The sequence below is a fragment of the Carica papaya genome, chromosome 9 (assembly GCF_054855325.1).
Source record: "Carica papaya isolate Zhongbai chromosome 9, ASM5485532v1, whole genome shotgun sequence".
NCBI lineage: Eukaryota > Viridiplantae > Streptophyta > Magnoliopsida > Brassicales > Caricaceae > Carica > Carica papaya.
The window spans coordinates 262,108-288,441 of NC_142317.1; the positions used below are offsets into that span (position 1 = coordinate 262,108).

Below are 26,334 nucleotides of genomic sequence, written 5' to 3' on the forward strand. Positions count from 1 at the left end.
AGTAGCGAAGTAAATATTTTTTTAATTAAAAAAGTCGTAGTATATTGTTTGACTAATTACACCCCCAAAAAAACCTCTCACTCTTTGGCAATTAAAACGCCACACCTAACCAACTGACACAAAAATCAATCCGCACCATTTATTTCCTTTTCTTTTAAAGAGCAATAATTCACTAAAATGTGGGGACTGCAAAAAATACTTTTTCAAGCTATGGAGATCCTAATCGCACCAATCAAACATACCGTAACACCATTTGGCGGCAGAACGCCGATGCTAGTGGCGATTTGTCTGGCTGAATTGCTGCGTATCGCCACCACGAAACGTACCCAAGTAACACGATACGGTGAATTTACCCCCCTGTTTACTGGTTATACATTAGACTGAAAAGCTTGTATTTAAGGAAATGGACAAATATTTCAGTCTCTATCGTTGCATCTCTTAAACGTCTTCCCCACACAAGCTTACTAAAATATTTAACTTACCGCAGCTTTTAAATAATTTCAGTTCCTAAGTTGATGGTATTCGGGTGCTTTTTTTTTTTGAACAAGTAAATGAGATCCATATTATATAAGTTGAATGAAAGAACGGGATCTGAAGAGGAAGGGAAAGCACGTGTTCCCACGTGTTGCTCGAACATTTCAGGAGCAACTTGGCAGGGATTTGACCACCAACAAAACTACAAAAGTACCTAACAATAAATGGCAGAACCTTTCGTGTCTCTTCGCACGCCGTTACATCATGAGACTGTGCCTAATTATGAGCCACCTGTTTGTGGTGTATGGGCCATATTTTGGTCTCTCAAAAACAATGCTACGATGAGGGTGACAGCGTTGCGTATCAATTCCAATTATCCAGCTTTCCTCCAAATAATAAATCAAACTATCCAGCTTTATCTTTATATAATAATGATAAGATAAAGTTTCAATTATATGGATCATTACAATAATGTCACAACAATATTCTTGTTTGATTGATCAATAACTACAATTTTATTGATTGAACGGACAAGTTTGGTATCCGAGAGAACGAGGATCTTTAGGTCTCCAGTTTTTTAATTAAAAAAAAAAAATTTCTAAGTATTTATTTATTTCAAAGTTTTGAAGTTAAAACAACAAAAGTCTTGGACTCTTTCAAATAAGAGAATACGTTTTAAGCATTGGGTTCTTATTATTTTATAATTTTCACCCTAGTTTTACACTAGATTAATTTTTTGAACGACAAAATTGTATACCAATTTTCGTCTTAATTCGAATTTCTAAAAATAAATTTTCAGTTGTTAATTGTATTAGACATGATGTTTAACACCTCCACGTCCAAAGATCCAACAAACATCTTTATGGGTTTCGAATATTTTCTTTAGCAGTTAATTGGAAAATGAAGTTTCAGGTCCTAAAGGAAAACGTGGAAACTTCACGCTGCATTAGGTTTTTAACCCTAAAGCAAAGCTCTGTTTCGAGAGAGGAAGGCTGAAGACGTCAAATGAAAAGGTTAGGAGGGGTCCATCTGTCATTTGCTCCGTCTGTGATTTAAAGATCCGAACCTAGTGCTTTGCTGCATTTAAAAGGAGACTACCGTTTTAAATTCAGCCATTATTTTTTTACTAATAATGCATGGTTTTAATTAGATTACTATCTGATCGGATTCTCTTACTTAAAAGAGTAACCCATTGATTATGATTTTGGATCGTCTACAGTTTCAAAATTTCTAAACCCCGGACTGGGTAGGCTTCTATTTTCTCTGACCTACACAAAAAGATTCAACAGACTGGAATCACTTTCTTGTCTGTCTTCACAGCTGTCTATAAACCTAAGCTTTATGCTTTCCCAACCGAATAGACACTAAAAATTTGTCAGTGAAGAAGTCACGAATATTGCGGCATTATCATTTACCCGAATTCCGACGACGCAAGTAAGATACTTTACAAGCGTCCAGAGGAAATTCGAAGCAGTTTGGGACACACAGAAACATGTTTAAGTCATGGAGGAGAGACAAGAACAAGATCAAAGCAGTATTCAAATTGCAGTTTCAGGCAACTCAGGTACGAATTTGACCGAGAGAATGCACATGATTATTTTCTTTTATTAGTAAATCTAAAAGGACTATTTGCTTAATTTGAGACTTAAGCAGTACGAAGGGGACTATATTCAAGGTATATGAGCTGACCCAGAAAAAATAATGTGCCAAAACATATTTGATGGATAGAAAGATACTTACTCGTACGTATCTGGATTTGCAGGTGCCTCGGCTTAAAAAATCGGCTGTGATGATATCTTTGGTGCCGGAAGATGTTGGGAAGACAACGTTCAAGCTGGAGAAAGTTCCTGTTAAAGATGGAACGTGTACATGGGAGAATCCAATCTATGTATCAGTGAAACTAATTAAAGATCCAAAAGCAGGAAAAATCAATGAGAAAATATACCATTTTGCTGTTTCAACTGTATGGATGACTGCATTCTGTTAGTTTCGTAACAGCGTATCCGCATCACTATGAGTTAACTATCCTAATTCTTATGAATGCTTTTAGGGGTCATCAAAATCAGGTTTTCTTGGAGAAGCTTCAATTGATTTTGCAGACTTTGTAGCAGAAACTGAACCGTTGACTGTGTCGCTTCCACTTAAGTTTGCAAATTCTGGTGCTATTTTGCATGTTCGTTTTCTCTATCTTCTTCTTTCCTTCCTTTATGACACTACTTTCGATTGACTACATCAAAATTTTTACTAATAGTTTCTCTATGGTCTCTGAGTAACTCGAACTCATTGAGGATGTAAAAGTCACATTATAATCTTTCATATTAAATGTTGATGAGACAGGTGACAATTCAGAGTATCCAAGGAGCAATCAACCAAAGGTGACTATTAATGAGAATCCTAAATTTATAGACTGCAATATTCTTTTTCTTGTCTGTCTTTGCTTCTTATCGGGCCTCTATATGTTTGAAATAACATCTCAGATGTACTGAAGAAAATGGACGGGTTACACTTCAAAATGATGGAAGCTTGAGGAGCGAAGACAGCAACTGTGATGCAGATGCAAACGACCAAAATTTTGAAGATGTAAGGTTCATTTCAGCAACATTAAGTGTTTTCTTTTAGCACAGTTCAAGCCGAGCATCAAATAAGAGGAGCAGAAGCATTTCTTATAATCTATACTCATTTATTCTTGTTATTTCACAGGATGCGCACTTGAATGTAACTGCAGGTCAGGATGCTAGACAAAATGTCAGCTTCAGAGCATCCACTGGCTCAGATGCTACTCTAGCATCATGCTGGGACAACAGATCAGAACCAAGCCTGCAAGACGTAGGACTGCAAAGGACTACCACCTACAAGCAATCATCTGCTTGCAACCTACCTGACAGACAAAATTCAATGCCACCAAGGGGAACAATTGATGGTATCATGACCAAAAAAAATTTACACCGGAGATCAAGCACAGATTGGTCTGGGGGTTCAGCGTCAGATGGAAGTTTTGTTGAGTCAACAAACAGCCCTGATGATGACTTTCAGAGAGGCTGGCAAGAGGAATCTGATGGCTCCGTTGATAAACTCAAAAGTGAGATCACCATTCTAATGAGGCAGGTAGAAATATCGGAACTAGAACTGCAATCTCTGAGGAAACAGGTTATGAAGGAGAGCAGAAGGACACAGGATCAGTCCAAACAAATTCTTAGCCTCAAAGAAGAGAGAGATGCTCTACATGCAGAATGCGAACAACTCAAGTTACAGAAACAAATTGATGACGCAAAAGCTGAAAGCCAATTACAATCTGTCAACCAGGATTCAGTGACTCTCCTAGAAGAAATGAAGGAGGAACTTAATTGTGAAAAGGACATTACTACCAATCTTCGGTTTCAACTGCAGAAGACACAAGATTCAAACTCCAACTTAATTCTTGCAGTAAGAGATCTTAATGAGATGTTGGAGCAGAAAAACAAGGAAATATCTTCTCTCGCGAACAAGTTAGAAAAACAGAAGAATTTTGAAGAGGTTAGGGAACTAAATACGAAATGCAATATCAACGAGGATAAACATCAACAAGCATTGCGAGAATCAGCCAATGAGCTAAATGATGCTGAGGAAGTGGATACCTTGAAACAAACAATTATAGACCTATCTGGCGAAATAGAATTTTATAGAAGAAATAACGAAGAGCTAGAGATGCAACTGAAGCAACTAATGCAAGACAATGGTACGCTAAAATTGGAAAAGCAGGATATATCCTTCAAGTCAAAACAACAAAGCTCAGATGCTCAGGATACTATAAAAGAACTTGAATCCCGGGTACAGATGTTAGAAGACAAAATAAAGCAGCAATCAGAAGGATACTCAGAATCTTTAATTTCCATTAATGAGCTCGAGAGTCAGGTCAAGGGGTTAAAAAAAGAAACTGAGGAGCAGGCACGGGCTTTTGAAGATGATCTTGATGCCACAATACGTGCAAAAACAGAGCAGGAACAAAGAGCTATACATGCTGAAGAGGCCTTGAGAAAAACAAGGTGGAGAAATGCTGTAACAGCTGAGAGGCTTCAAGAGGAATTTAAAAGGCTTTCCGTGGACATGGCATCTAAGCTTGATGAGAATGAAAAGCTGGCACAAAAAGCAGTTGCAGAAACTAATGAATTGCGTACGGAGAAGAGAAGACTGGAAGAAATGCTCCAACAGGCCAACAAAGAGCTCGAGCAAATAAGGGATCAGAATGAAGTCAAACTTGAAGAGCTTTCACACCAATTACAACTGAAAGAAAAACAAATAGAAGAAATGTCTTGGGAACTAGACAAGAGGTCCGAGCAACTTAAATATGCACAGAAACACGGGGAAAAAAGGCATGATGCTTTCTCGATGGAAATGCAAACAAAGACAGAAATTGGTGAAAAAGAGATACTAACTCAAAGGTGGAATAGCGAAAGAGAAGAGTGGGAGAAAAGATTTGCTTCAGCAAAGGAAGCAGAAAAAGCACAGGAGCAACTAATTGCTGTTAGTTCTTTGAAGGAGACGAAAGATATCTTGATTGAAGAAGTAAAGGAGAAAGAAGAACTGCAAAAACAGGTATGCCAATTAAAGGGAGAGCTTCAGAAGCAGGAAATAGACATTGTCAGCAAAGAGAAAAAACTTACTAATAACTGTGGTGAAGCTACAGTCATAGATGCAAATTTGCTTGCAGGCAACAACAGCTCAATACCTGCATTTGCTAGGTACAACCACAAAACTCTTCTTTTCTGATTTTGCACGTCACTACAAAATTTATGTGAAGTTGAGGCACCTGGTAATTTTAGTAAAATTTCTAACAATTATTTTCTTTCTTTATTTTCGTTCTTTCACAGGAAGAAAGAAGCTAGAGCCATCGAAGACCTGAAACTCTGGACCTCCAACACCAGCAAAGATGGTAACCCTGCCAGATTGCTTGATGAACTGGCAATTCTGAAGGAAAGGAATAAATCTATGGAAATTGAGCTGAAAGAAATGCAAGAGAGATATTCAGAAATAAGTCTCAAATTTGCAGAGGTAGAAGGTGAAAGACAGCAGCTTGTGATGGTTGTAAGAAACCTCAAGAATGGAAAGAAGAATTAGGTTATTCAGGATTTTTTAGCTGAAATACAGGCATAACATCCGAAGTATTTCTAACCATGAAAAGTTTATCACTTGGAATTATAGATCTATACACATTCTTTTATTATGTAATTACTTATTGCCTGTCCACTAAGAACATTGAGAATTATGCGAAGTTAATAAAATTCAGCCAAAGAAAGGATAAGATATTTTGGTCCAGTAGATCTTCTCACTAAAAACTGCATTCGTGCAAACAGTCGCTACCCTTGGTTCATGCTATGACCTCATAAAGCTACGACTGAATCATGAAAAGTAACCTTCTTGTGCACTCTATATTTGGTTTGTAGGGCATTGAATTCATGCTAGATATTGTACAAAAGTAACCTTCTTGCTCAAACTGTATTTGGTTTGTGTAGCAATGATCCATGCTAAATATTGTTTTTTTAGCATTAAATTCATGCTAGATGCTACACTCAATCATACATCTCACGTTTACATGCATATGAGACATGCAAAAGAGATGCCTGCAGTGGACTGCAGATTAAGACCAACTCATTTAAGGAGTTATTCAAAGGTCTGTGCGCTTCAGGCATGTAAATGCGATATTAGCAGACTAGCACATTGTGCAAGAGCATGGTAAAAGATGTAACATTAGAGCTTAAAGGTCTGGTCAAGATACCTCAAACAAAATTTGCATAACCATTAAGCTGATACCAATCATTCCAGGTCCACGTCAGTCTAAGCTCAACAGAAAATCCAAGTTAGACGAGATTTATGATACCTGATTCTAAGCAAGAAAGTGGTTTTTCTTTCGCTTTGGGAGTGCAAATCGGCATTAGTGAGGGGAATATAAGGATGTCATGTAAAGCCTTTAAAAACAACTGGTAATAAGATGATGCCACACCAATTTATTGGTATGAGCCTTCCTGCTTTTCCAATTTTTGTTTTCGGAACTTTTTCAAATGATGAGCACTGCCATCACTCCAGACCAGCTTTGTTTGGCTTCCATTTTCATTTATTGCAAATGATAGGGTCTGCATCGGACAAATTGCAATATATTAATCATACCGAGCCCCTAATACGTGCGCACAAGTTCAAATGTCAACAAAGAGCCATTAATAGGTACCTGTCTTGCTCTTTTATCAACTGGTGTACATGATGAAGGAAGCAATGCTGAATTCCTTTTTCCCTTGGGTAAGCATGATGATTGACTTGATTGCTTCTGATTCTTCCGCCCTGGGCTTTCCCTAGGAGTGCTGCTTCGTTGATACTTAAAAAATTCCAAAATAGATGGGCTTTTTCTCTTGGCAGTCTTCGATATATTCCTCGAAGCCTCGAAACAAGGGGTAGAGGAGTCACAAAGACGGGCCTGCTGGCGCAGTCTGCTTTTTTCTCTTATTCTGTTAAGAAATTCTGTTGTCCAGGGCGAACCCGGTTGTGAGTTGGCGGAACGGATAGCTTTTGAGAATGGTGTTCCACCATAATACGATATCTCTTCTTTGAATGATAACCTTTTCGAACCTGCAGATTTCTGCATTAAGACCTCCTCTAAGCGTCTTTTTGGTGTTACTAAAGGTAACTTATCATTGTTACCATCTGTAACTGCATTATCATTAAGTCCTTGGAAATTTTGTCTTTGATCCTTCAGGGAACCATGTAAGTACGTATCAGAGTTTATCTCAGCAGCTGTTGGGAAACTAGGGTAATCAAAAGACAATCTTCTTGCAATTGCAGACTGTTTTGGGGAGTCTTCTTCTATCTCGTTTGTCAGAGACAGCGAATTAGCTGCTGGATATATGTCCTCAAACGGTGAGGAACCGTCAGTGAGATCTACAAGTTCCCCGATGAAGTCCTCATGCAGATTGCCAGAGTTACGGGTGCTCCACCAACCCAAGTTGTCCGTCAGAGATAATTCTGTTTTCTGATTTTGACCCAAAAATTTTTCTTTTAAAGATTTATTTCGCATTGTGACTCCATATATTCGAGAATCGTTCTGCCTTGGAATTCTGGTAGGATTGCTATTCACAGCGAGACCCAATACCCGTTTCTGATCAAGCATGTGCTCTAAAAATGAACCTGGCTCTCTATCCTCAGCAAATCTATCCGGGTCTTTAGGCATACAAGAGTCATATGGTTTGGGTACTCCAGAAGGATTCAGGATCTCATCAGTGATTTGGTTGAAGGGCTCGGACTGCAAAAAGTCATCTATACTTATGTCAACTTTTTGAGGACCATTAACGTATGTTTGTTCCCTCATAGAATCAAGCTTAAAATGACACTTATCAGAGTCAGGACCCGAAGAAACCGAAGACGAGCAATCTGTCATTATTGATTTTGAGTCCTCTCGCTCACCATATCTACACAAAGCACTAAATAAAGCAATACTTTCAACTGGAATGTAATATCTTTGCAATGCAAGGATCCTTTGCTCATTCGTCAGCTCCAAGAATTCATTGAGCATGCCTCCTGAAGACAGCATAGCATGCGCAGTTAGTGGATTAATTGAAGGAAATTTGGTAAGAAACGATTCCGCAAGACTTTCTGACTCAAGCATTTTGGGATATAGGGCCCTGGTCAACTTAACAGCATATCCAATGCAACCCAATATGATTTCAGCGGTTAAGTCAGCTGAATAGGAGCAAAAGAGCTGTAAATCAATGCCCAGGCTTGCTGCAGCAGCATAAAGTTCACCAGAAGATTCCATTACCATAGAGAGGGAGGTGGATTCCCCCTCAAATATCTGCAGGAAAGAGAAAAATATAGCAGAAGATAAGTAGAGCTCTGAATTCCTATGCTGTGAAGTTGGTGGTGAACCATTCAATAACTGCAAATATATCGGTGATGGTAGATTTTTAGTCCATTAACAGAACTAATCAATTTTAACTGTAGGGCTTCTTTATAAATTGTTACGAGTTATAAATCAGAGAAGATAACTACATGCTTCTACAAATAATAACAAATACAAATCAGCTTCGCAAGCCAAGAATAGAATAGCATTCATTTGGAGACAATATTTGTCCATTGCTAAATCTCTTTTTTTTTTTCTAAATGTAGAAGCATTTTGCGTGGAAGTTCAATTGTGGTTAAAAGAAAAGCAAAAAACAATAGATGCTACCATCTAAATGACGAGAAGGAATGGAATTTACCAGGATGCAGCAACTGAAAGCAAAACTCAGCATTGTCAAAATAGTTGTTGCAATATTCTCAATGCACAGAGGTAAGCATGAAGAATCTTCAACCAAAGCAGCTGCTTTCATTCCAATGGTTCTGCAATCATACCAGACAAGGCAAATTGCAGGACTGAGCATAAGATCCACAGGCAGATTTGAATCCCGTTCTATAACTTGTGCACCTTCTTTCTCCATTGCAAGAATTTTCTGGTAGGTACTTCTTCTGGATATTATCATTTCCTTGTCAAAATTTTGAGTGTTTACAACAATCACTGTAGTAGGGGAAGACATAACATTCTGCTGAATAAGATCAGATGCCACTGCAAAAGAGGAACAATCTCTTCTGCCTACAGCCTCTAGAGATCCCATATTGCACTTGCCTTCAAGAGGAACAAAGTTCAGCAATTCCTCCAACCTCTGCTTTTCCATAATTTCATCCAGGGCCTTGCTTGAATCAGAATCTCTTTCCTGTGATGTGGCTGGTGTAACTAAGCAGTATACGTCTCAATCATATATTTACAAATTGACAGCAATCCAAAAACGTTATGCCAAATATATAGTGGTAGTATGAGAACAAAACTCATGAATTAGAGAAAGGAGCTAATTCCAAAAGAAGTTAGTGCATGAAATGCCTCCAATTCAATGAGACCAGCAATAAGAGAAGTGAGAATAGCTGAGTTTCTTAAACATTTTAATGTTCATTAACAACAAAGAATCTCAAATCTGATAGTTCCACAACTTCATCGTTCAGATCTGGAATTTTATCAGCACATAGAAACTATAAAGTGTCTACATATTTGTAAGACAAGAAAGATTAGCAAAGGAAAGAACTGAAAAGCACTTTCAATCTTCAAAAAAATTATTTTTAGTTTGCTCTAAAAAATACCAACCAAAAGAAGTGAAGAACACTTCCAGTGTTATAAGACAGTATTTCTGGTTTTCCTATTTTGACATGAAGGTTTGAATAGATATTTTGGATACAAAATGCCCATTGGAACGCCTTTTGTTCAATGAAATAGTATTTGCAACTTCTGGCTACAGCTATATTCCAGAGATTTTATTTGCACAGCATACAGATCATCTGCTTATCAAGATACATATTATTCTAACAAGCACCAGCTGACATGCAATTACATATTTACTGTGTATTCCTTGTATTAAATACAGCAATTCTTGTGGTTTGATCAATAAACAGATGAGCTGTATCTATGTAACCAAATTAAGAGGAAGACATACCATGGTCATTTTGATAATTTGGGGCATACCAACACCTTCGCAGAGTGCACTCAGAGCACTTAAGTTATCCACTTCTACATTTATGAAATGAAGATGAGGCAAGCTAGACCATTTTGAGGAAGGGAATGAAACTCTAGATGAGCGAGATGAACCTCCATATTCAAGAACAATGCTGAATATGCCAAAAGGAAGAGTTGTGGAAGCTTGCCTTGACAGGAAAGAAGCCACTTGATTAATACAACTCCTTAACAAGACATAGATCTTACTATATGCTTTTGAAATAATTGACTGATAAAATAACTTGAATATAACCACAGCAAAATAAATATCCAGCAAAGATTTGCATTCAACTATTTCAAGGCATTATCAACCATCCACTATGAATTGTAGCTATCTGCATGCTTTATCCGCTAGGATTCAAACTAAGGTTTTTCAGTTCCATATCTATGTCCAGCAACTTGCAAAATTATACCAAGAAATGCAGAAAACAAAAACAGACAAGCAACAACTGTTCTGCAAGTTCACAATTTTTGCAAAATGCTCTTTAATATCATTATTTCCTGATGCTCGACAGTAAGGGTTGGTCATATTAAGGTATTTGAAATGTGAAGCCTTTTTGGCATTCCTTCATGTCTATATGTGCTTTCATGTGCCCACCCTTCTACAAATAAGAAATAGCCTTAGAACACCACAAAGGTGATTCGAGGCCGTAACTTCAGGTAAGAGGTCGAGGTGATTTGAGGCCATGACTTCAAGTAAGAGATCTCAGGGTTTACTCCCAAGAAGCTAACTTCAAAGGATTGGTCTTTACTTCACTAAGCATTTGCCTTCATCCTACTTAGATCATTCAAGATCTAAAAGCACTAAGACTAGCCAAATCGCAAACCAAACTTTATGATCATATCTGTCAAAATTTGCCAAGCAACCATAAGCATGATACCCTGTATATGGAGCCCATACAGCTCTACAAGGAAAAAAAAGAAAAAAAAAAACTTTTATGTATATTCCTCGACATACATGACCACCGGCATAATAGTGAATAACAAAATCGTATATTCATTGATATAAACATGAATTCAAATCTTCCATTTGTTTTTCCTTACCAAATACATTTTTGTCTTTTGATGTCCTTAACTGTAAGTCGCATTAAGCAGATGAAAGACATTTGACGCCAACAGGGATTGTAAGAATAACTTATCTTTTCAGGGTCAGAACTTACTCCTGAGATGCCAAGAAGCAATCTGTAATCAACACAGCATCCATTTGAGATTTTGTGCGCTCAGATGCTTCACATAGGCCTGGTTGATTTCCTTGTTTATAACTGCATAGCTCGTTACATGATAATCCCATGGACATAACTAACCTCTTCAATGAAGACCAAAAAACTTGTTCTGCAAATATCAGTACTTTGGAACTACTCTGGCTAGTATTTGACTGTAAAATTTGCTGAATGACAGACAATGAGGGATGCGATCTACATATTTCTTTGTCAACTTCCACATGTGCAGCATCAATCAATGAGTAGAGCGAACTCAATCTTGATTTTAAGGAATCCAGGCTTTCACATAATTTCTCAAGATATAGATAAGTTACATGAATACCATAGAAGCATGTATACCATGCAATTTGTTTAATTGCACATAAACTGACAAATGCCATAATGTTTTCATCTTCCCAAGAATCTCTTCTGCCCAAAAGTTTTTTCTTAATGCAGTCCATCAGCTTCTCTTTTGGAAGGCTGAGCAATTTAAATTCATCTTCTGCTAAAAATGAACTTAAATCAGTTTCACTCTGCAAGATGGAAAGGTACCTCTTTTCAAAGTGATCAACGAGAGATACAATTTCACTAGACAACTTAACAGTATGAGAAATTATATTCCACTGCTTTAATTGAAGATTACTCAATGAGCATGATGCTTCCAAACCATCGGATGGAACCTCTAGAGATTCAGCACAAGCATTAGAAGCCTCAACTACAGATCCATCATTCAAAGGACCCAAGAAAAGATGTAGATTACTGAATTTGGATAATAAGGCCTTCTTTTCAGATTTATATTCCGCTGGTTGTTCTTCAATTCCTGGTTTTGGTTGTCGAATGTCCAACAACTCACCAGAAATGACTCCAATGAAATTATCATCAAGTGGAAAACTGTAATCTGAATGAGTATTAAGCAATTCTTTATATTCTTCCATGTTACACCCATTCAAAGCATCATCAGAAAAAATGAAGTCAAAAACAAAATCCGTCTCATCAAAAAGTTCACTATGGAAATTAATGCTGCACCAATTTATTTCCTTTAGCATATCTTGATAAGAAAAACATACGTTATTGCCATGTTTATCATCCTCTAAAAGAAACCAATCCAGGTATATTCCATCAGATGCAGATAAGGGCTGAGGCTTTAAATCAAGCAGCATCTCCTTAATAGTTGCATATAGTGACTTTATCTTTCCATGATTGGAAAGAATAGGAACAGGCAAAGATTTGAATGTGTCATCTACCAAGGCTAGCTCATGACTGACAATCAAGTTACTGAAATTTTTAAAGTTCGTGTCTTCCTTGAACATGCAATCGCATGTTTCAGTTTTATTGGTTGGTTGCGTAGAAAGGAAGACTTCAAACTTTTGGGACATATCCACGTCAAGGACCTGGGGTTCTTGAAAGATTAAGGGGCTAACAAATGAAAAGTAATGATCAGATTTTGGTCCACAAAATACAGAGCTTCCTTCAGTCTGTGACATTTCCACCACACTTATGATATCCATTTCCACAAACATACCAAACGATTCTGAGTCAGAATCAATAAACTGCTTTGACTGAGAATTATCTGCAAGAAACTCTAAGACACCATACTTGATAGAGCCCAGAGATTCTCTCTCATTAGCAAGTAGATCATTGTTTTTATTCCAGTTTTGGGTTTGGATTTTATCAAGAAACAAAAGAAGTTCAGCCTCCATAGACCGGCCTGTCAATTTTGTTAGACTTATTTCATCCACTTCTAGAAGGGGGAATCCACAGTGTTGTAAGAGTATTTGATCCCAGGAAGAACCACTATCTTCTATAACTGGAGTCTTTTCTCGAATGTGATACTCAGAAGAAACATAATCAAGAGAATAGATTGCTTGTTCAGCCTCACTAGAGGACTGCATAATAAGCCCTGGTTTTACCATGTCCTGCAACAGACATGCACTTACCATGAAAAACCTAATTATAATAGAAAACCTTTCAGGACCATGAACACTCTGTTATGAATTGCCAACTACAGTTGATAAAGGCAAATGCATTTCATAAATGGATCAGCATAAACTGTGCTGATGGTTTATGCATTGAAATTTTTAGTTTTTCATTAGTTTACTGTAGTAATTATGACGAAGATTTTTTTTCTGAAGCAACTACCGGTCTTGAATTAACTTAAGCATACGCACCCATAAATAACCCAAGGTATAACGTGATCTCAATAAGAGATACGCATCTACTTGATCAACTATGCTTTCCACGCGGACAGCAAGTTCCAATAAACCAAAAGGTATAAAATGAGATTATTACTCTCAATGACCCAAGGTAATTTTTTTGCAGTGTTTTATAAAAGTTATGACAATAAATTCACAATTATAGCATATTTATGTTTCTCTTCCTTAAAATCATGGATATGAAAAGATAATAAATATGATAATAAAATATTATTATCAATATTAAAATAAATTATCAAATAATAATATATTTAATATATTACACAAATAATTGGATAATGAGCATAACATTTATATCCACAACAGTTGCAATAAATCAAAAAGTATAACATGAGATTATTACTCTCAATGACCCAACCTAATTTTTTTGCAGTGTTTTATGAAAGTTAAGACAATAAGTTCACAATTAAAGCATATTTATGTTTCTCTTTCTTTAAAATCATGGATATAAAAAGATAATGCTGAATTCTATCATAATATCCCTTTTAAACACAGTTGAGTAAACCTTCAAAATAAAACAGAAATTGGGAGGAAAATCAAGCATTGGAAATCAGATACTTAGGAAGGCCAAGATTTTTTTTAGGGGAAAAAAAAGAAGCAGATACAATTCAAATGTTACTGTATAGAATTATGAGCTAAACGAATAATCAGACATTTACCGGATGGTTTTCTATCTCAGGAACTTGAGAAAGATTTCTGATTTCCCAGTCCTCATAAAAGCAAGGAGTTTTCTAGAAAGTGCAGCAGGAATATATGGCGTAAGCATAAATTTCTAAAAACACCCACTAATAAAGATTGGCAAGCAAAATTTTACCAGGAGGCTATCCGGCTCTGGCACCTCAAATTGGACCACTTCAAACCTATGTGTATTCTTACCGTCATCAGCAGTCTCATCAATCTGCTGCTGAGACATAAACCTAACCTCAGAGAAGATCGTAAGGAAACCAAATCTTAAAAAAAAAAAATTGGCGTTAATCTCATTTGGAGAATGCTGTCATAGTTATGGTAACTAGACCTTCATAGTTTCGGACATAAACGCCCACTTATTTCCCACATCCTTTTCTTCATAAAGAACCTCGGCTTCCTTCTGTATCAAACAAAAGTTCATATGCTATGCGATTATGAAATAACGTTAAAAGCTGAAAGGATCATAAACCAATAAAATCTCATTAACCTGTCAAAAGAGAATATCAATTAATAATGCAGCAAAACAAGGAACCAGAACAACGTCTAACTAGAGTAGTCACTTTTCCTGCTACAATCATTTTTTCGACGATTCCATAAAACAGAATTTTCTGTTTACTCGTGATCCCTTTGTTAAAAACACAAGACCTTGCTTTATAGTGATTTTTTCTTAACTGAAGCTAAACTACACAGCAAGAAATAATTTGGAGATATGATCTTGAGCAAAACGAACAGTAAAAGTTATTTATGGTACGAAAACATATATGATCATCTTCTAAGCTGGGATTTTAGTCCTTTTAAATTTTCTGAGCCACCAAGACCATCTTCATATTGACATTGAAAGTCTTTTTCCAGAGTATAATGTTTAAATTCTAATATACACCCCATAAATAATTGCAAAAAAAAAAAGACCGGCTCTGCAAGTGTCACTAGCAGATGATCAAATATAATTGAACGCTATTCAAATATTTAATAATTCTCTCCTGACCTTCACGAATGAACAAACAGTTACGTTTAAACACAAAATTAATATCATGTCCATGACCAGCCGCCATTTTCACCTTCCAACCACCGATTGTCAAAAGAAAAAAAGAAGGCAAAAAAAAAAAAATCCACCAAAAAAAATGTCAATGAACTCTCTGATTTACCTCGAAGAAGCCTGTATCAACAACTACAGAGCACAAGCCCCTCCGCCCGTCGAAGCAACTATCTCCATTCCTAGAACTAGTAGCCTCAAAATCTTCATGTTCGACGCCAAATTTATCCGGAATAACATCAGAAAAAAACTTCGAGAGAGCGGCATCGATAGGTAGCCTCTCGATCGTGAGAGGGAGATTGAGAATATAATCGAAGCGGAGAAGCTCGTCTTCATTAGAGAATGCGAGCCGTAAAGCAGGGAGGTGAGGAACTGGGAGATTCAGGAATGTTAGTGTTTCCAGGGGAGAAGAGGCAAAGTAGTCGATGTTCAGAAATCGAGTTCGCATATTTTCCCGCAAATTTCATGAACAGCATAATACGCTCTCGTAGTGATGGAGAAAATAACGAGGGAGAAATAAAAAAGCTGTAACGAACTGTCTCTTCTTTTTTGTGTGGGGGAATGAATCGGTCGAATTTGAAATTGGCGCTCAAATTCTTTGATTTACCTTTATTTTTATTCTTATTTTCTTTTTATTTATTAATTGATTTAGGATATTTTTGTTTAAATTTCCCGTAACACTCTCTGATGAAGATTATCCTCTCAGTCACAGCACACTCATAACTGCACGTATGCCACGTACACAAGCATACTCGCGACACGTGGCACTCTGGGAGACGTGGCAGATTTTCGTCACCGTCACGCAGAACGTTATAATACGATAGCCTTCTTCGTCGCTGTCGCTTCAAGGCAGGAGGCAGTTTCTTTTCTCTGTTGACATTTTAAAGTTAGGAATCAATCAATCTCTGTTTCTGGCTATGGAGCCTGTAGTGACTCACCAAAGCCGTGATCAGGAGCAAGTTCGAAACACTCAGATTGTTGGGCAACCACAAGGTGTGAAACGACGTCGTGATGTATTACATATTTTGTGATATCATACCGATTCGTTACGTTCTCTGATTTCGCTTTTTTTTATTTATTTATTTGCTTTTTGTGTTCAAAGAGGGAGAGGAGCAAGAAGAGCATCGTCATCATGCCAAGAAATCGACTAAGGTTTTGAAGAAAGTGAAGGAAAAGGCAAAGAAAATAAAGGACACGCTTACCAAACACGGCCATGGCCATAACCATGATCACGATGATGGACATGCTGATCATGTTCCTGATGATCATGACTTGGATGAGGAAGACGATGAAGATGAAGAAATGGAAGAAGACCCAGAAGTTCACGGCGCACCAAGTACGTATATACACACGCGCATGCACACACAGACATATGTTCATGTATTAAGTCTTGAAGAAGTGATTCAATTTTGCTTGCAGTTTACGAATCTATCGCTGGGAGTGATGTTGTAACTGGGCAACGAGAATGGTTAAGTCATCCTGGAAAAGGGATATCAATGGCACCTAAGCATGATCCTATATATTTTAGAGAAAGCCGTGTTACTGATCCTACGAAGACCTTTATTCATGTCCAAGAGGAAGTTCCAGGGCAACCGAAAGTCAACCTTGAGAGACCGAGAGGACTGGATGAGGATCCTGCTGCCCCAAAGAAGAGCCCGGATGCTTGTAATACTCCTTCAAATTATCAGTCAAAAGTCACCGACCCCACCGGGAAAGGCAAAGTCTCATTTTTACAGCATTCTGACACACATACACACACGTGGATTATAACAGTCCATCTTCATGTAACAGGAGAGGAAGCAGAAATGGAGCCAATTCTTCGTTCGCTTGATAAAATGAAAGTGTATGATGAACCAGAGCATGAGGCTAAAATAAAACCAGAACCAGAAGAGAAGTTTCTTAGAAGAACAGACGAGGTGTTGTCCCAATTCCCCACAGGAAGCCATGACCAATTCTCTCCCGAACCAATTCCTCCAAAACCCGTTAATGTCTCCCCTGAAAACCACCCTCAGTCTGACCCGGGTGCGTTCGCTGATAAGATATCGTCTGCTACGTCTGCAATTGCTGGTAAAGCAATCTCTGCAAAAACCGCCATCGCTTCGAAGCTCGGGTACAGGGAAAAAGACAGCACAGAAACAGATAATCAATACACCCACAATACGGCGTCAGCGTCGGACTACGGAAAGAAGATCGCGACCACAGTGAGAGAAAAACTAAGCCCAGTATATCAAAAAGTTGCAGGAGCAGGGAGTGATGTGATGTCGAAACAGCAAGGCAGCGATGAACCGGGGGCTAAAGGAGAGAACAGAGGAGTGTCAATGAGAGAGTACGTAGCCGAGAAGTTGAAGCCTAAGGAAGAAGACAGGGCTTTATCAGAGGTGATTTCTGGTGCTTTGCATAAGCGTAAAGAAGAGTCTGATCAGAAGGTTGATGATGATAAGCCGAGAGGGAAAGTAACGGAGTCAGAAGAGGTTGCAGATAGGTTGGGGACTGGAGATGGTGCTGAGAAGAGAGTGGTGGATAAGTTTAAAGGCGCTCTAAGTTCATGGTTTGGGAAGAGTGATGAGCCTCGAGGTCAGACGCCTCAACAGTCAGTTTCTCCTTCTTCATATGGTAACTTTCTCATCTCCTTAATTCACGAAGATGAAAATTGAGTTCTGTCTGACTTTTGCTTGGTCTTCTTTTTGCGTCAAGTGGAATTTGTGGAGTTCGCTGCTGATTGAATTTAAAACAGAACCTGTAATTTGATGCATCACTGAATTACGAATCATGTTCTGATTTTAAGCCATGTTTATATTTAACTCAACATTTATTTATGTTTTTGTGGATCAGCGGAAGACGAAGGATTTCCAAGATTTGGTACAGGAGAAGTGGAACAGACTGTGACTAGCGAGAGAAGAGTCGAGGAGTGAGGCAACTAGTCATGTCATAAAAACTCAAAATTGTAGACCCAATTTTATGTTTACTTTTGTTGACTGTATGGGATTGCTAGCTCATTTGAGTTGGCAGTGTTATAAGTATTTTATGTAGCATCTGGGAAATTTCAGATAATGAACTAGTATTATAATATATAGTTTTCATAATGTTGATTTTAACCCTTTTCAAAATTTACTAGCTCCAATTATGCTGTGGGCAGTGTTGAAATTGTATAAATTGCAATTAAAATCGATATATTTGAACAATTAAAATCTCAATAAACTAGTTGCCGCTTATCCAAAATTGTGGATAATTTATATAAATTAATAAAGTTGTGGGATTCATTAGTTTATAAAATATAAGTTAAATATACTATATCATAAAAGTTAATTTCTATGATATCTTTAATAAAATATTCTCATAAAAACTATTAGAATTTTTTTTCTATTTTTTTAAAATTTTAATTTAAAATTATTTTTTAATCAGATTTTTTTTTTATAGAAAAAAAAATACATTTTCACTTATCACATACTAAGCTTCGGAATTTACAAGACCAAACAGTTCCACAATTTAGATGCCGTGGTATCGTACGATTGGTCACCCATCGTAAAGCATAGTTCTCGACGGGCACCCCTGTTTTACTGCCTGAACCCGTTGCCTTCTCGACCCAGCAGTTCTCATCTGTTAACAGTTCACTCAAAAAAGCAAAGCCTTGGACGGGATGTCGGCATTTGATTCAACCAGTAAACGTACAACATGTTTTTGCTAAGTCTCTTGTTCCCTGGTATGTTCAAACTCTTTTGAAACTCTTCCTTTCCCAAATCCTTTTCCTAATAGGTTCTAATTACTTATATTTTAGGGTTTATATTCGTTTTAATGAGCTTTCCTAGTTCGATTAAAACCCTAGTTTACACCTGGGTGTTTCCAGTTTAATGGGTTTCTCCCTATTTGAGAACCCAGATTTTATCCAACTCAATTTATCGAGATCTATCAAGCTGCTGGATTCCTCTAGTAGGGTAAGATTAGGGAGATAATGGGGTATTCCCAATGTCGAATTGACAAGCATGATGAACGCTTTATCTTTATTTGGCACAAGACTCGTGCACAGAGCTTCGTTTCGTTTTTCATCTTTGAGGGAGTTATGCCACCGTAGTTTTAATGATGGGGATAAAAGCGATAATGGGTTCCATCACATTGAGGATCCCTTGAAGAAATTCTGCGGATATTCAGATTCTGAAGATGTTTTAGATGAGAAAGTTAATGAAAGCCGCCGTCCCAAGGGCTGTTTCTCTGCGAGGCGGCCTTTTTTGCAGACAGTGAGGGTTGATGCAAGAAACGTCCTTGAGATTTTACAGCAAGATGGTCCTGGATATGATGCTAAAGCTGCTTTAAGTGAGTTGGAAATAAGGGTATCAGGGTTGCTGGTTAGGGAAGTTCTTGTTGGAATTTTGAGGAACTTGAACTTCGCTAGCAAGACTAGGTGGGCGAAGTTAGGATATAAGTTCTTCGTGTGGTCCGGTCAGCAGGAATATTACAAGCACACTGCTAATTCATATCATTTGATAATGAAGATATTTGCAGAAAGTGAGGAGTATAAGGCTATGTGGAGACTTGTCGATGAGATGATTGAAAATGGGTTCCCGAGTACCGCACGAACATTTAACATACTGATTTGTACCTGTGGTGAGGCAGGCTTGGCTAGAAAAGTTGTGGAGAGGTTCATTAAGTCAAAAACATTCAATTATCGGCCCTTCAAAAACTCTTATAACGCAATTTTGCATTCACTTCTAGCTATAAACCAGTACAAGTTGATTGAGTGGGTCTATCAACATATGTTGGCTGAAGGCTACTCTCCAGATATTCTAACTTATAATATTGCGATGTGTGCTAAGTATAGATTGGGGAAGTTAGATCAGTTTCACAGGCTGCTAGATGAAATGGGTAGGAATGGATTCTCTCCAGATTTTCATACATATAACATCCTTCTCCACGTTCTTGGGAAAGGTGATAAGCCACTTGCAGCACTTAATCTGTTGAAGCACATGAAGGAGGTGGGTCTTGATCCAACTGTTCTTCATTTCACCACATTGATTGATGGTCTTAGCCGGGCAGGGAATCTAGATGCCTGCAATTATTTTTTTGATGAAATGAAAAAAACTAGGTGCATGCCAGATGTGGTTTGCTACACTGTAATGATCACAGGCTATGCTGTGGCCGGGGAGCTCGAAAAGGCTAGAGATATATTTGATGAAATGACCATCAGGGGACATCTTCCTAATGTATTTACGTATAATTCCATGATTCGTGGGCTTTGTATAGCAGGGAAGTTTGAGGAAGCATGCTCTATGCTAAAGGAAATGGAATCGAGAGGCTGTAATCCAAATTTTGTGGTGTACAGCACCTTAGTAAGCAATTTACGAAATGCTGGAAAACTTTCTGAAGCTCATGAAGTAATAAGATACATGGTGGAGAAGGGGCAGTATGCCCATCTCGTCTCAAAGATCAAGGGATATAAGAGATGCTAGCACAGTGCATTTGTAACATGAAGGTTATTTATTTCTAATTTGGAGGATATAATTTATGGTTCTGATAAGTTAGCACCATGTACCTGCTGTCTTTAAGAGCCTAAGGAGTGCGCCATTCTCTCTCCTCCTACAGTTCCTCTTCCTCAGCAGTGTGAGCGAGATGCATTGGGGAGCAAAATTTGATCTGTTATATTTTTCTCCCCATGAATGAGATAATGGTTATGCAAAATTTGTTCTCTGTTACAATTTTTTGCTATGAATGAGATAATGGTTTCAACCATTTAGCAGAAGCATTCAGCAAGATATTCTTGTGGAATGACTCATAAAGACAATCATAGATTCAAATGTACATTAGATGACCGAGAATCAGAAGATTATGAAGTTAGAATAGGTAATTTACTATTTTGGTAACATTTTCTTTTATGCTTGTGTACCATCTAGCTTTTTATAATTTTCCCCAATTGTCGCTACTATCGACTTTTTGTTTCCAGTGAGGAGATAGTATTAAGGCCTGAGGTTGGCATGTCTGGGGATCTATATGCTCCAGTAACCTTCAAATTAGCTTATGGGTTAATTTGAAACTAATAATAACATATCATTATTTGCTAGTTCTTTGATAAGTTACACAACATTTATCTTGTCCAGTTCTTCTGTATCCCTCCTGAATTTCCTGCGGTATGGTATAATGCTTAATCAGAAAACTTTTTAGGTGAGCAATCCAGGGAAAATTACAGAGAGCCATATGCGTAAGTTGTAGAGCCATATCCATATGCATTTATGTTACCTTTAGTAGTGCAAGACTGAACCCGCAGGTGGATCTTCAGCTCTGCACCTCTTCGAACTGACTACCGAGGATTGCTTACTTTTAGAATTAGCAATTATGAACTAATTTTCATTTTGTTTTGGTCAAAAAGAACTTTCTGCCATTTTGTAAAATTACAGTTTGTTATTTTTTCTCCTTCGATCTGCCCTTTCAGCTCTATTGCAGACTTTTGCTTGATTCTGGAAAGAACTGTTGTATCTGGTAAGACTTCCTTCTACACTGGTGAAAAACGCTTAGGCCTAACACTGCTAAATTCTCCACAGAAGAAGCTTGGCCCCATTGTCTCGGGTCATGTCAGCAGTGTTGCCGAGTTTAAGATGCCTGATAACATTTATTTGATTGAACCTTACAAATCTATAGAGTGATGAAAATGTTTTCTAATTTTTAATTAAAAAACTTTGGGTGTTTGAAGTAAATTGTGGTGTCATCTCCAAATATTCTTTTGTCGTTCTCTCCATTCCCAGCTAAGAAATGCACCATTGCTGTCGTGTGTATTTTGAAATCCAACTCATGGCGTCTTGTCATGCATTACGACATAGTTGTCCTACGACATCTGAAATTCAAACTAATGACTAATTAATTATTTTTTTTTGGGTACCTTACTTTTGATATCTTTATTTATTTCTTATTAGATCTCCACTCAAACTATAATAAATTAAATGTCTCCTTTATTTATGAATGTAAGAAAAATGGAATTCCAAAAATTATTTGCAGAACGACAGATAGTTAAGATTTTAAGTTTTCTTCTGAACTTTGTGATAGAGAAAGAGTACAGAGTTGAGTTGCTTTATGAAGAAGAATCTGTTGGCGTATTTAGACTTTACACCGTACCTGTTTACGTGTAAAGGACAATGACCCTTCAACAAATTATAGAAGAGGAAACTCGTGAACCCCAAGTAAAATCAATTTCCTTTTTCTGTTCTTTGAAAATTTTTCCTTTCGACATCAACACAAACCTGGCGATTCCTCACAAAACCCATTTCCCATTTGGGGTTATTGTGAGAAATTTGTTTATAATCAAACCAGTTCAATGTGAAAATAACAGTATCAGATAAAAATACCAGTCATGAAACTTGCCGCCTTTAATTACAGCTACTGAAGAAACCCAGATGGAATTACTTAAAATAGTTACTTACAGTGGGTGGATCTCAATTCTCAAAAGCTACTACTTTAATGGCCTGTATATATATATTCACCATGTTATTAGCAAAAGTAAAAGAAAAAAAAAAATGGAATTACAAGCAGATCGCCTGTGATTGATCCTTCATGATTTTCTAACTGATTTGTTATTTTTTCTCTTCCTTTTTCTCTTCTTTCTTTGGTTCTTCCTTCTTCTCTTCCTTCTTTTCCTCTTTCTTTTCTTCTTTCTTCTCTTCCTTGGCAGGCCCAACGGTGAGTATGTCCACTTTACCTACTTTCTTCAGCTTCTTCACCACTGCCACTGTATCCATCTGTCCGATCACCGTCAGCTTCTGATCCTTCAAATCCGCCGCTATTGAATCAACTCCTGCAAAATCCATCCTTCCCATCAACCAACAAAGAATCATCATAACATCTCGCTGTTAATCTTTTGCTTCTGATTGATACTACCATCAAGACGACGAGGTATATCCTGATTTTTTTTTCTGATCAAGACAATATTTTTTCTCAAGACAATCTTAAGGACGAGTGACCAAATGTGGGAATAGTGCAATCAGGAGTTATAAAATAAAAATCAGATTTTTGGAACGCACAAACATTAATCTAGCAAAAGCAGAGCGATCGATCAGGTACCGTAGATATCAGCAGCAGCTTCTATGGCTTTCTGCTTCGTCTTGTCATCCGTCATTGTCAAGACCTTCAACACTATCTTCTGCTCAAGAAAATGCAAAAATGGAAAACTATGTAAAGTGCAGTACGCATATTCTTATCTGGGTAAATCATAAAACGCCTGAAAATTGAAGAAGAAATTGAGAATATTGAGTATGAAGAAAGGAAACCTGAGCCATATTGAGGAGGAAGACGAACAAATTAGGGAAGAAAAAGGAAAATTGAAGTGAACTTTTTTTGGACAAGTTGGGGTGGGTTTTAAAAGGGGTAAGACGTGATGTTCTTGGCCTGCGAGAAGGAAATTCTTTTGTGTACGACTCGTCATAGCCGACAAGTGGATCCTTACACTCATATTATGGGCCACATGGTACGAAATTTGGCGTACATGACGAAAAAGAACAAATGGTTATTTTCAGAACAAATGTTTTTCCCTTCAATTTCTTTAAAAAACATAAAGATCCCATCCAACGGTCGGGATTATTTCAAATATTCCTAAAAGAATATATAGCATCTCTACTCACAACATATTTCATTTTCTACCCATTTAAAATTCCAAAACCAAATAAATTAAGAAAACTTTTGCTCTTCGCATTTCCAATGCCTTTTTTAACTCGTCAATGCAAATTTTAGCGTACTGTAATCAGAATTAACGGGTGGTCTGCTCAGAAGTTTTTCGTTTTGAATCCAAAAAGATAAAATTGGTACTTGAAAAACAAAAGTAACCAGAGTGCGACCGGAGCGTAATACAGGCGGGGGCCATTCGTAGAGGAAGGGGCGGCTCTTTTAAAAGATTTTTCTGGTTCAATACGTTGAAAATGCAAAAGGTAGAAAGTGTGGACTTCTCTTTTCCCTTGAGAAAGAAAAAGTAGTAATAATTAAAGGAAGGACCATTTTTGAATAACATGGATTCACGGGAAGGAAGCTGAATCATCTCCTCCTCCAAAAGTGGGTCGAGAACTGAAATTCGTGAATGGGTCAACTGATGTTTTGCATATTACATTAATATTATATAAAATGGTGGCATTCGAATAAAATAGTACTTCATTTTTATAAGGCAATAACAAGTATACATAGGAAAAAAATGGGTATTATTTATATTTTTAGTTTAAGCATTAGTTTATTTAGAAGAAGTTGGATCAGATCGGGTTAAGCTTTACAAGGGGCCTAGGCATGGGTGGGCTAACACAGCTCATGAATGGGTTGTAAATCATGTATTTTCTCATGTGGGTAGAGAGACCTTGTTTCAGTTTTCTAGTTATTTATGGCTAAAATTGAATAAATCATGAAATTCAAAGTAAAATTACTGACAACACATTTCACTTCCTTTTCTCAAAAAATTACGCTGCAAGCTGGTGCAGTGATGATCCAAAAAAAGGAAAGAAAGAAAGAATGATGAGATGGTTACATGATAGTGCAAGCATGAGGATTATCATCGCTAAAAAGCGAAGCGACGGCCTCGTCAGAAGCTACAGCGACAGAGTAAAGGGAAGGAGTGTGGAAGAAAGTGTGAACGCCATTACTGACTTCACTTCTGTACGTGTCGTAGTAATGGTTGACTATATACGTTGGGTATTTGTAGAAGGAAGCGAAATGAGAGTATCCGGGAAGAAATGGCCATGGCTCTGCCTTCTTCCCTGTGCGTTTAATGGCTTTCAGCACCTTCTTCTCTTCTATCTCATATCCTCGCACTGTAATTTTCTGGATTTCCATTTCAACTTCTACTTCTTCCACTCCTATGCATTCAAAAAAAAAAAAAAAAAAACTTACCTTTGATGATTTTTCTTTTTTTTTTTTTCCAAAAGAAGGATTCATAATGCATGTGTATTTTCAGCAAATGGGTAAAAAGTCCCAGATCAGAAATAAAAAGTAAAAAGTTTATACCTTTGACCTTGAGAAGAGCTTTCTTCAACTTGGAGGCACATCCTTCGCAATCCAAGTTCGGCACTCTTATCTCCACCATCTACAACACAAACCCACATTTCCATTATTTCATTTTCCATCATCCATTCTGCGTAGAGAACTTGACTCAATACAATTAAGAATGGAGATATCTATAAAGAAGAAAAACTCCAGTGTTCTCGTCTGAACTATTTTTCTCTCAACACATGGGTCCAACAAAACAAAAATAGATCAATGTACATACATAGAATCGATCATATATATCTAATCTGCATGCATAGCTTAATTTGGAACAATGCACCGGCTACTTACCGACATTGTTAAGTATAAATACAGCTCTCTCCTGACTTCGATCTGCTACGTAAACATAGAGGAAAGTGCAACGCAAATATGTATATGTAGTTGAGGGAACTTGCAATGGAATGTGTAAGAGTTGATAGATATAAATAGAGATGAGGAGAAAGAAAAGATTTTGATGCGCGAGGAGGGAGGAGAGCGTTGGGGTTTGAAAAGTGAAAAGCGGGAGGGAATTTCACGCGTAGATTAGAAAAAGCGTGACAAAGGCAACCCCAATGTCTCCCTTCTCCCCCACTCCCTGCCAACTGCCAAATGATTCCGCCCATCGCCACTGCACAAACTATACGTTAATTAACATCCATTTAAGTGGGACCCTCTTCCTTAATCATCAATTAACTCAAATTTAATCTTCATTTCATGTTTCCCACGCGCCACAAAGGAGACCATCTATTTCTGTCACGTAGAGGATCTCTCCCGCAGTTCACAAAAGAAGAGAGACAGCTTTATTTGAATCAGCTTTGACACACAGAGAAAACAACAACTCAGAGAACAGAGAGATAAAAGCACTCAACTCTGCCTTCCTGCTGTTGATAATTTTCGAGACATTCAAATATCTTATACATATTATATATATATATATATGCATGTTGTGACATAAGACCTCTTGCAAAGGCTGCCCCCACCCTGCCACCCACATAAAGATTTTGAAGGAACATATCTCTATACATATATGTGTGAGTCTATGTGGGGTGTAATTTGGTGTTGTGTCTTGGAATTAATAAAAGGAAACAGAGAGTCATTATTGGATTGTGTTTGATGGGAGCAAAATCATGGCGGCTATCGTTTTACTTTTCTTGAACCCACCAAGTTTCAATATTCTCATCAGGAAATGGATTATGGGCTTTCGTTTTGGGCCATTTC

General features: G+C 37.5%; 6 protein-coding genes and 1 long non-coding RNA gene across 12 annotated transcripts; 4 read left to right on the forward strand and 3 right to left on the reverse strand.

Annotated features, from left to right (window-relative positions):
- The first annotated feature begins 1,172 nt into the window (after positions 1 to 1,172).
- Positions 1,173 to 5,766, forward strand: LOC110810339 (Myosin heavy chain-related protein). Of its 2 annotated transcripts, XM_088211129.1 has the most exons (8): positions 1,173 to 1,487; positions 1,694 to 2,038; positions 2,237 to 2,437; positions 2,525 to 2,647; positions 2,812 to 2,849; positions 2,952 to 3,054; positions 3,175 to 5,192; positions 5,322 to 5,766. In XM_088211129.1, exons 2-8 carry the CDS (start codon positions 1,967 to 1,969, stop codon positions 5,566 to 5,568), a joined length of 2,802 nt encoding a protein of 933 aa, XP_088067255.1. In that variant the 5' UTR covers positions 1,173 to 1,487; positions 1,694 to 1,966; the 3' UTR covers positions 5,569 to 5,766. The 2 variants fall into 2 exon arrangements, with proteins under 2 accessions (XP_088067255.1, XP_021892181.2); XM_022036489.2 differs by lacking the exon at positions 1,173 to 1,487 and having other exon boundaries at positions 1,532 to 2,038.
- A 415-nt stretch (positions 5,767 to 6,181) lies between these two features.
- On the reverse strand, positions 6,182 to 15,726 carry SHOC1 (shortage in chiasmata 1). The gene is made up of 9 exons (XM_088211127.1): positions 15,257 to 15,726; positions 14,440 to 14,511; positions 14,239 to 14,325; positions 14,084 to 14,155; positions 11,173 to 13,127; positions 9,954 to 10,161; positions 8,694 to 9,185; positions 6,674 to 8,287; positions 6,182 to 6,581 (listed from the first exon to the last, which is right to left on the reverse strand). Exons 1-9 carry the CDS (start codon positions 15,590 to 15,592, stop codon positions 6,456 to 6,458), a joined length of 4,962 nt encoding a protein of 1,653 aa, XP_088067253.1. The 5' UTR covers positions 15,593 to 15,726; the 3' UTR covers positions 6,182 to 6,455.
- LOC148239693 (uncharacterized) lies at positions 7,926 to 9,406 on the forward strand. The gene is made up of 3 exons (XR_015816235.1): positions 7,926 to 8,063; positions 8,164 to 8,927; positions 8,996 to 9,406. It is a non-coding gene; the product is annotated as an uncharacterized LOC148239693 (long non-coding RNA).
- A 244-nt stretch (positions 15,727 to 15,970) lies between the features above and the next one.
- On the forward strand, positions 15,971 to 18,227 carry LOC110810308 (low-temperature-induced 65 kDa protein). Its single transcript, XM_088211130.1, has 4 exons — positions 15,971 to 16,137; positions 16,247 to 16,480; positions 16,564 to 17,757; positions 17,977 to 18,227. Exons 1-4 carry the CDS (start codon positions 16,062 to 16,064, stop codon positions 18,054 to 18,056), a joined length of 1,584 nt encoding a protein of 527 aa, XP_088067256.1. The 5' UTR covers positions 15,971 to 16,061; the 3' UTR covers positions 18,057 to 18,227.
- A 371-nt stretch (positions 18,228 to 18,598) lies between these two features.
- On the forward strand, positions 18,599 to 20,996 carry LOC110810305 (pentatricopeptide repeat-containing protein At3g60050-like). 3 transcript variants are annotated; one of them, XM_022036434.2, is made up of 2 exons: positions 18,599 to 18,844; positions 18,920 to 20,996. In XM_022036434.2, the coding sequence occupies exon 2, from the start codon at positions 19,125 to 19,127 to the stop codon at positions 20,583 to 20,585; it is 1,461 nt and encodes a 486-aa protein (XP_021892126.1). In that variant the 5' UTR covers positions 18,599 to 18,844; positions 18,920 to 19,124; the 3' UTR covers positions 20,586 to 20,996. The 3 variants fall into 3 exon arrangements, with proteins under 3 accessions (XP_021892126.1, XP_021892127.1, XP_021892128.1); XM_022036435.2 differs by having other exon boundaries at positions 18,989 to 20,996; XM_022036436.2 differs by having other exon boundaries at positions 19,021 to 20,996.
- Positions 20,997 to 22,504: 1,508 nt separating this feature from the next.
- LOC110810307 (Copper transport protein family) lies at positions 22,505 to 25,177 on the reverse strand. Of its 3 annotated transcripts, none has more exons than XM_088211051.1 (3): positions 25,099 to 25,177; positions 23,182 to 23,260; positions 22,505 to 22,915 (listed from the first exon to the last, which is right to left on the reverse strand). In XM_088211051.1, the coding sequence occupies exons 2-3, from the start codon at positions 23,234 to 23,236 to the stop codon at positions 22,695 to 22,697; spliced, it is 276 nt and encodes a 91-aa protein (XP_088067177.1). In that variant the 5' UTR covers positions 23,237 to 23,260; positions 25,099 to 25,177; the 3' UTR covers positions 22,505 to 22,694. The 3 variants fall into 3 exon arrangements, with proteins under 3 accessions (XP_088067177.1, XP_088067176.1, XP_021892130.1); XM_088211050.1 differs by lacking the exon at positions 25,099 to 25,177 and adding an exon at positions 24,623 to 24,761; XM_022036438.2 differs by lacking the exon at positions 25,099 to 25,177 and adding an exon at positions 23,388 to 24,600.
- Positions 24,518 to 25,721, reverse strand: LOC110810306 (Heavy metal transport/detoxification superfamily protein). The gene is made up of 3 exons (XM_022036437.2): positions 25,429 to 25,721; positions 25,099 to 25,177; positions 24,518 to 24,950 (listed from the first exon to the last, which is right to left on the reverse strand). Exons 1-3 carry the CDS (start codon positions 25,432 to 25,434, stop codon positions 24,619 to 24,621), a joined length of 417 nt encoding a protein of 138 aa, XP_021892129.1. The 5' UTR covers positions 25,435 to 25,721; the 3' UTR covers positions 24,518 to 24,618.
- Between the last annotated feature and the right edge of the window lie 613 nt (positions 25,722 to 26,334).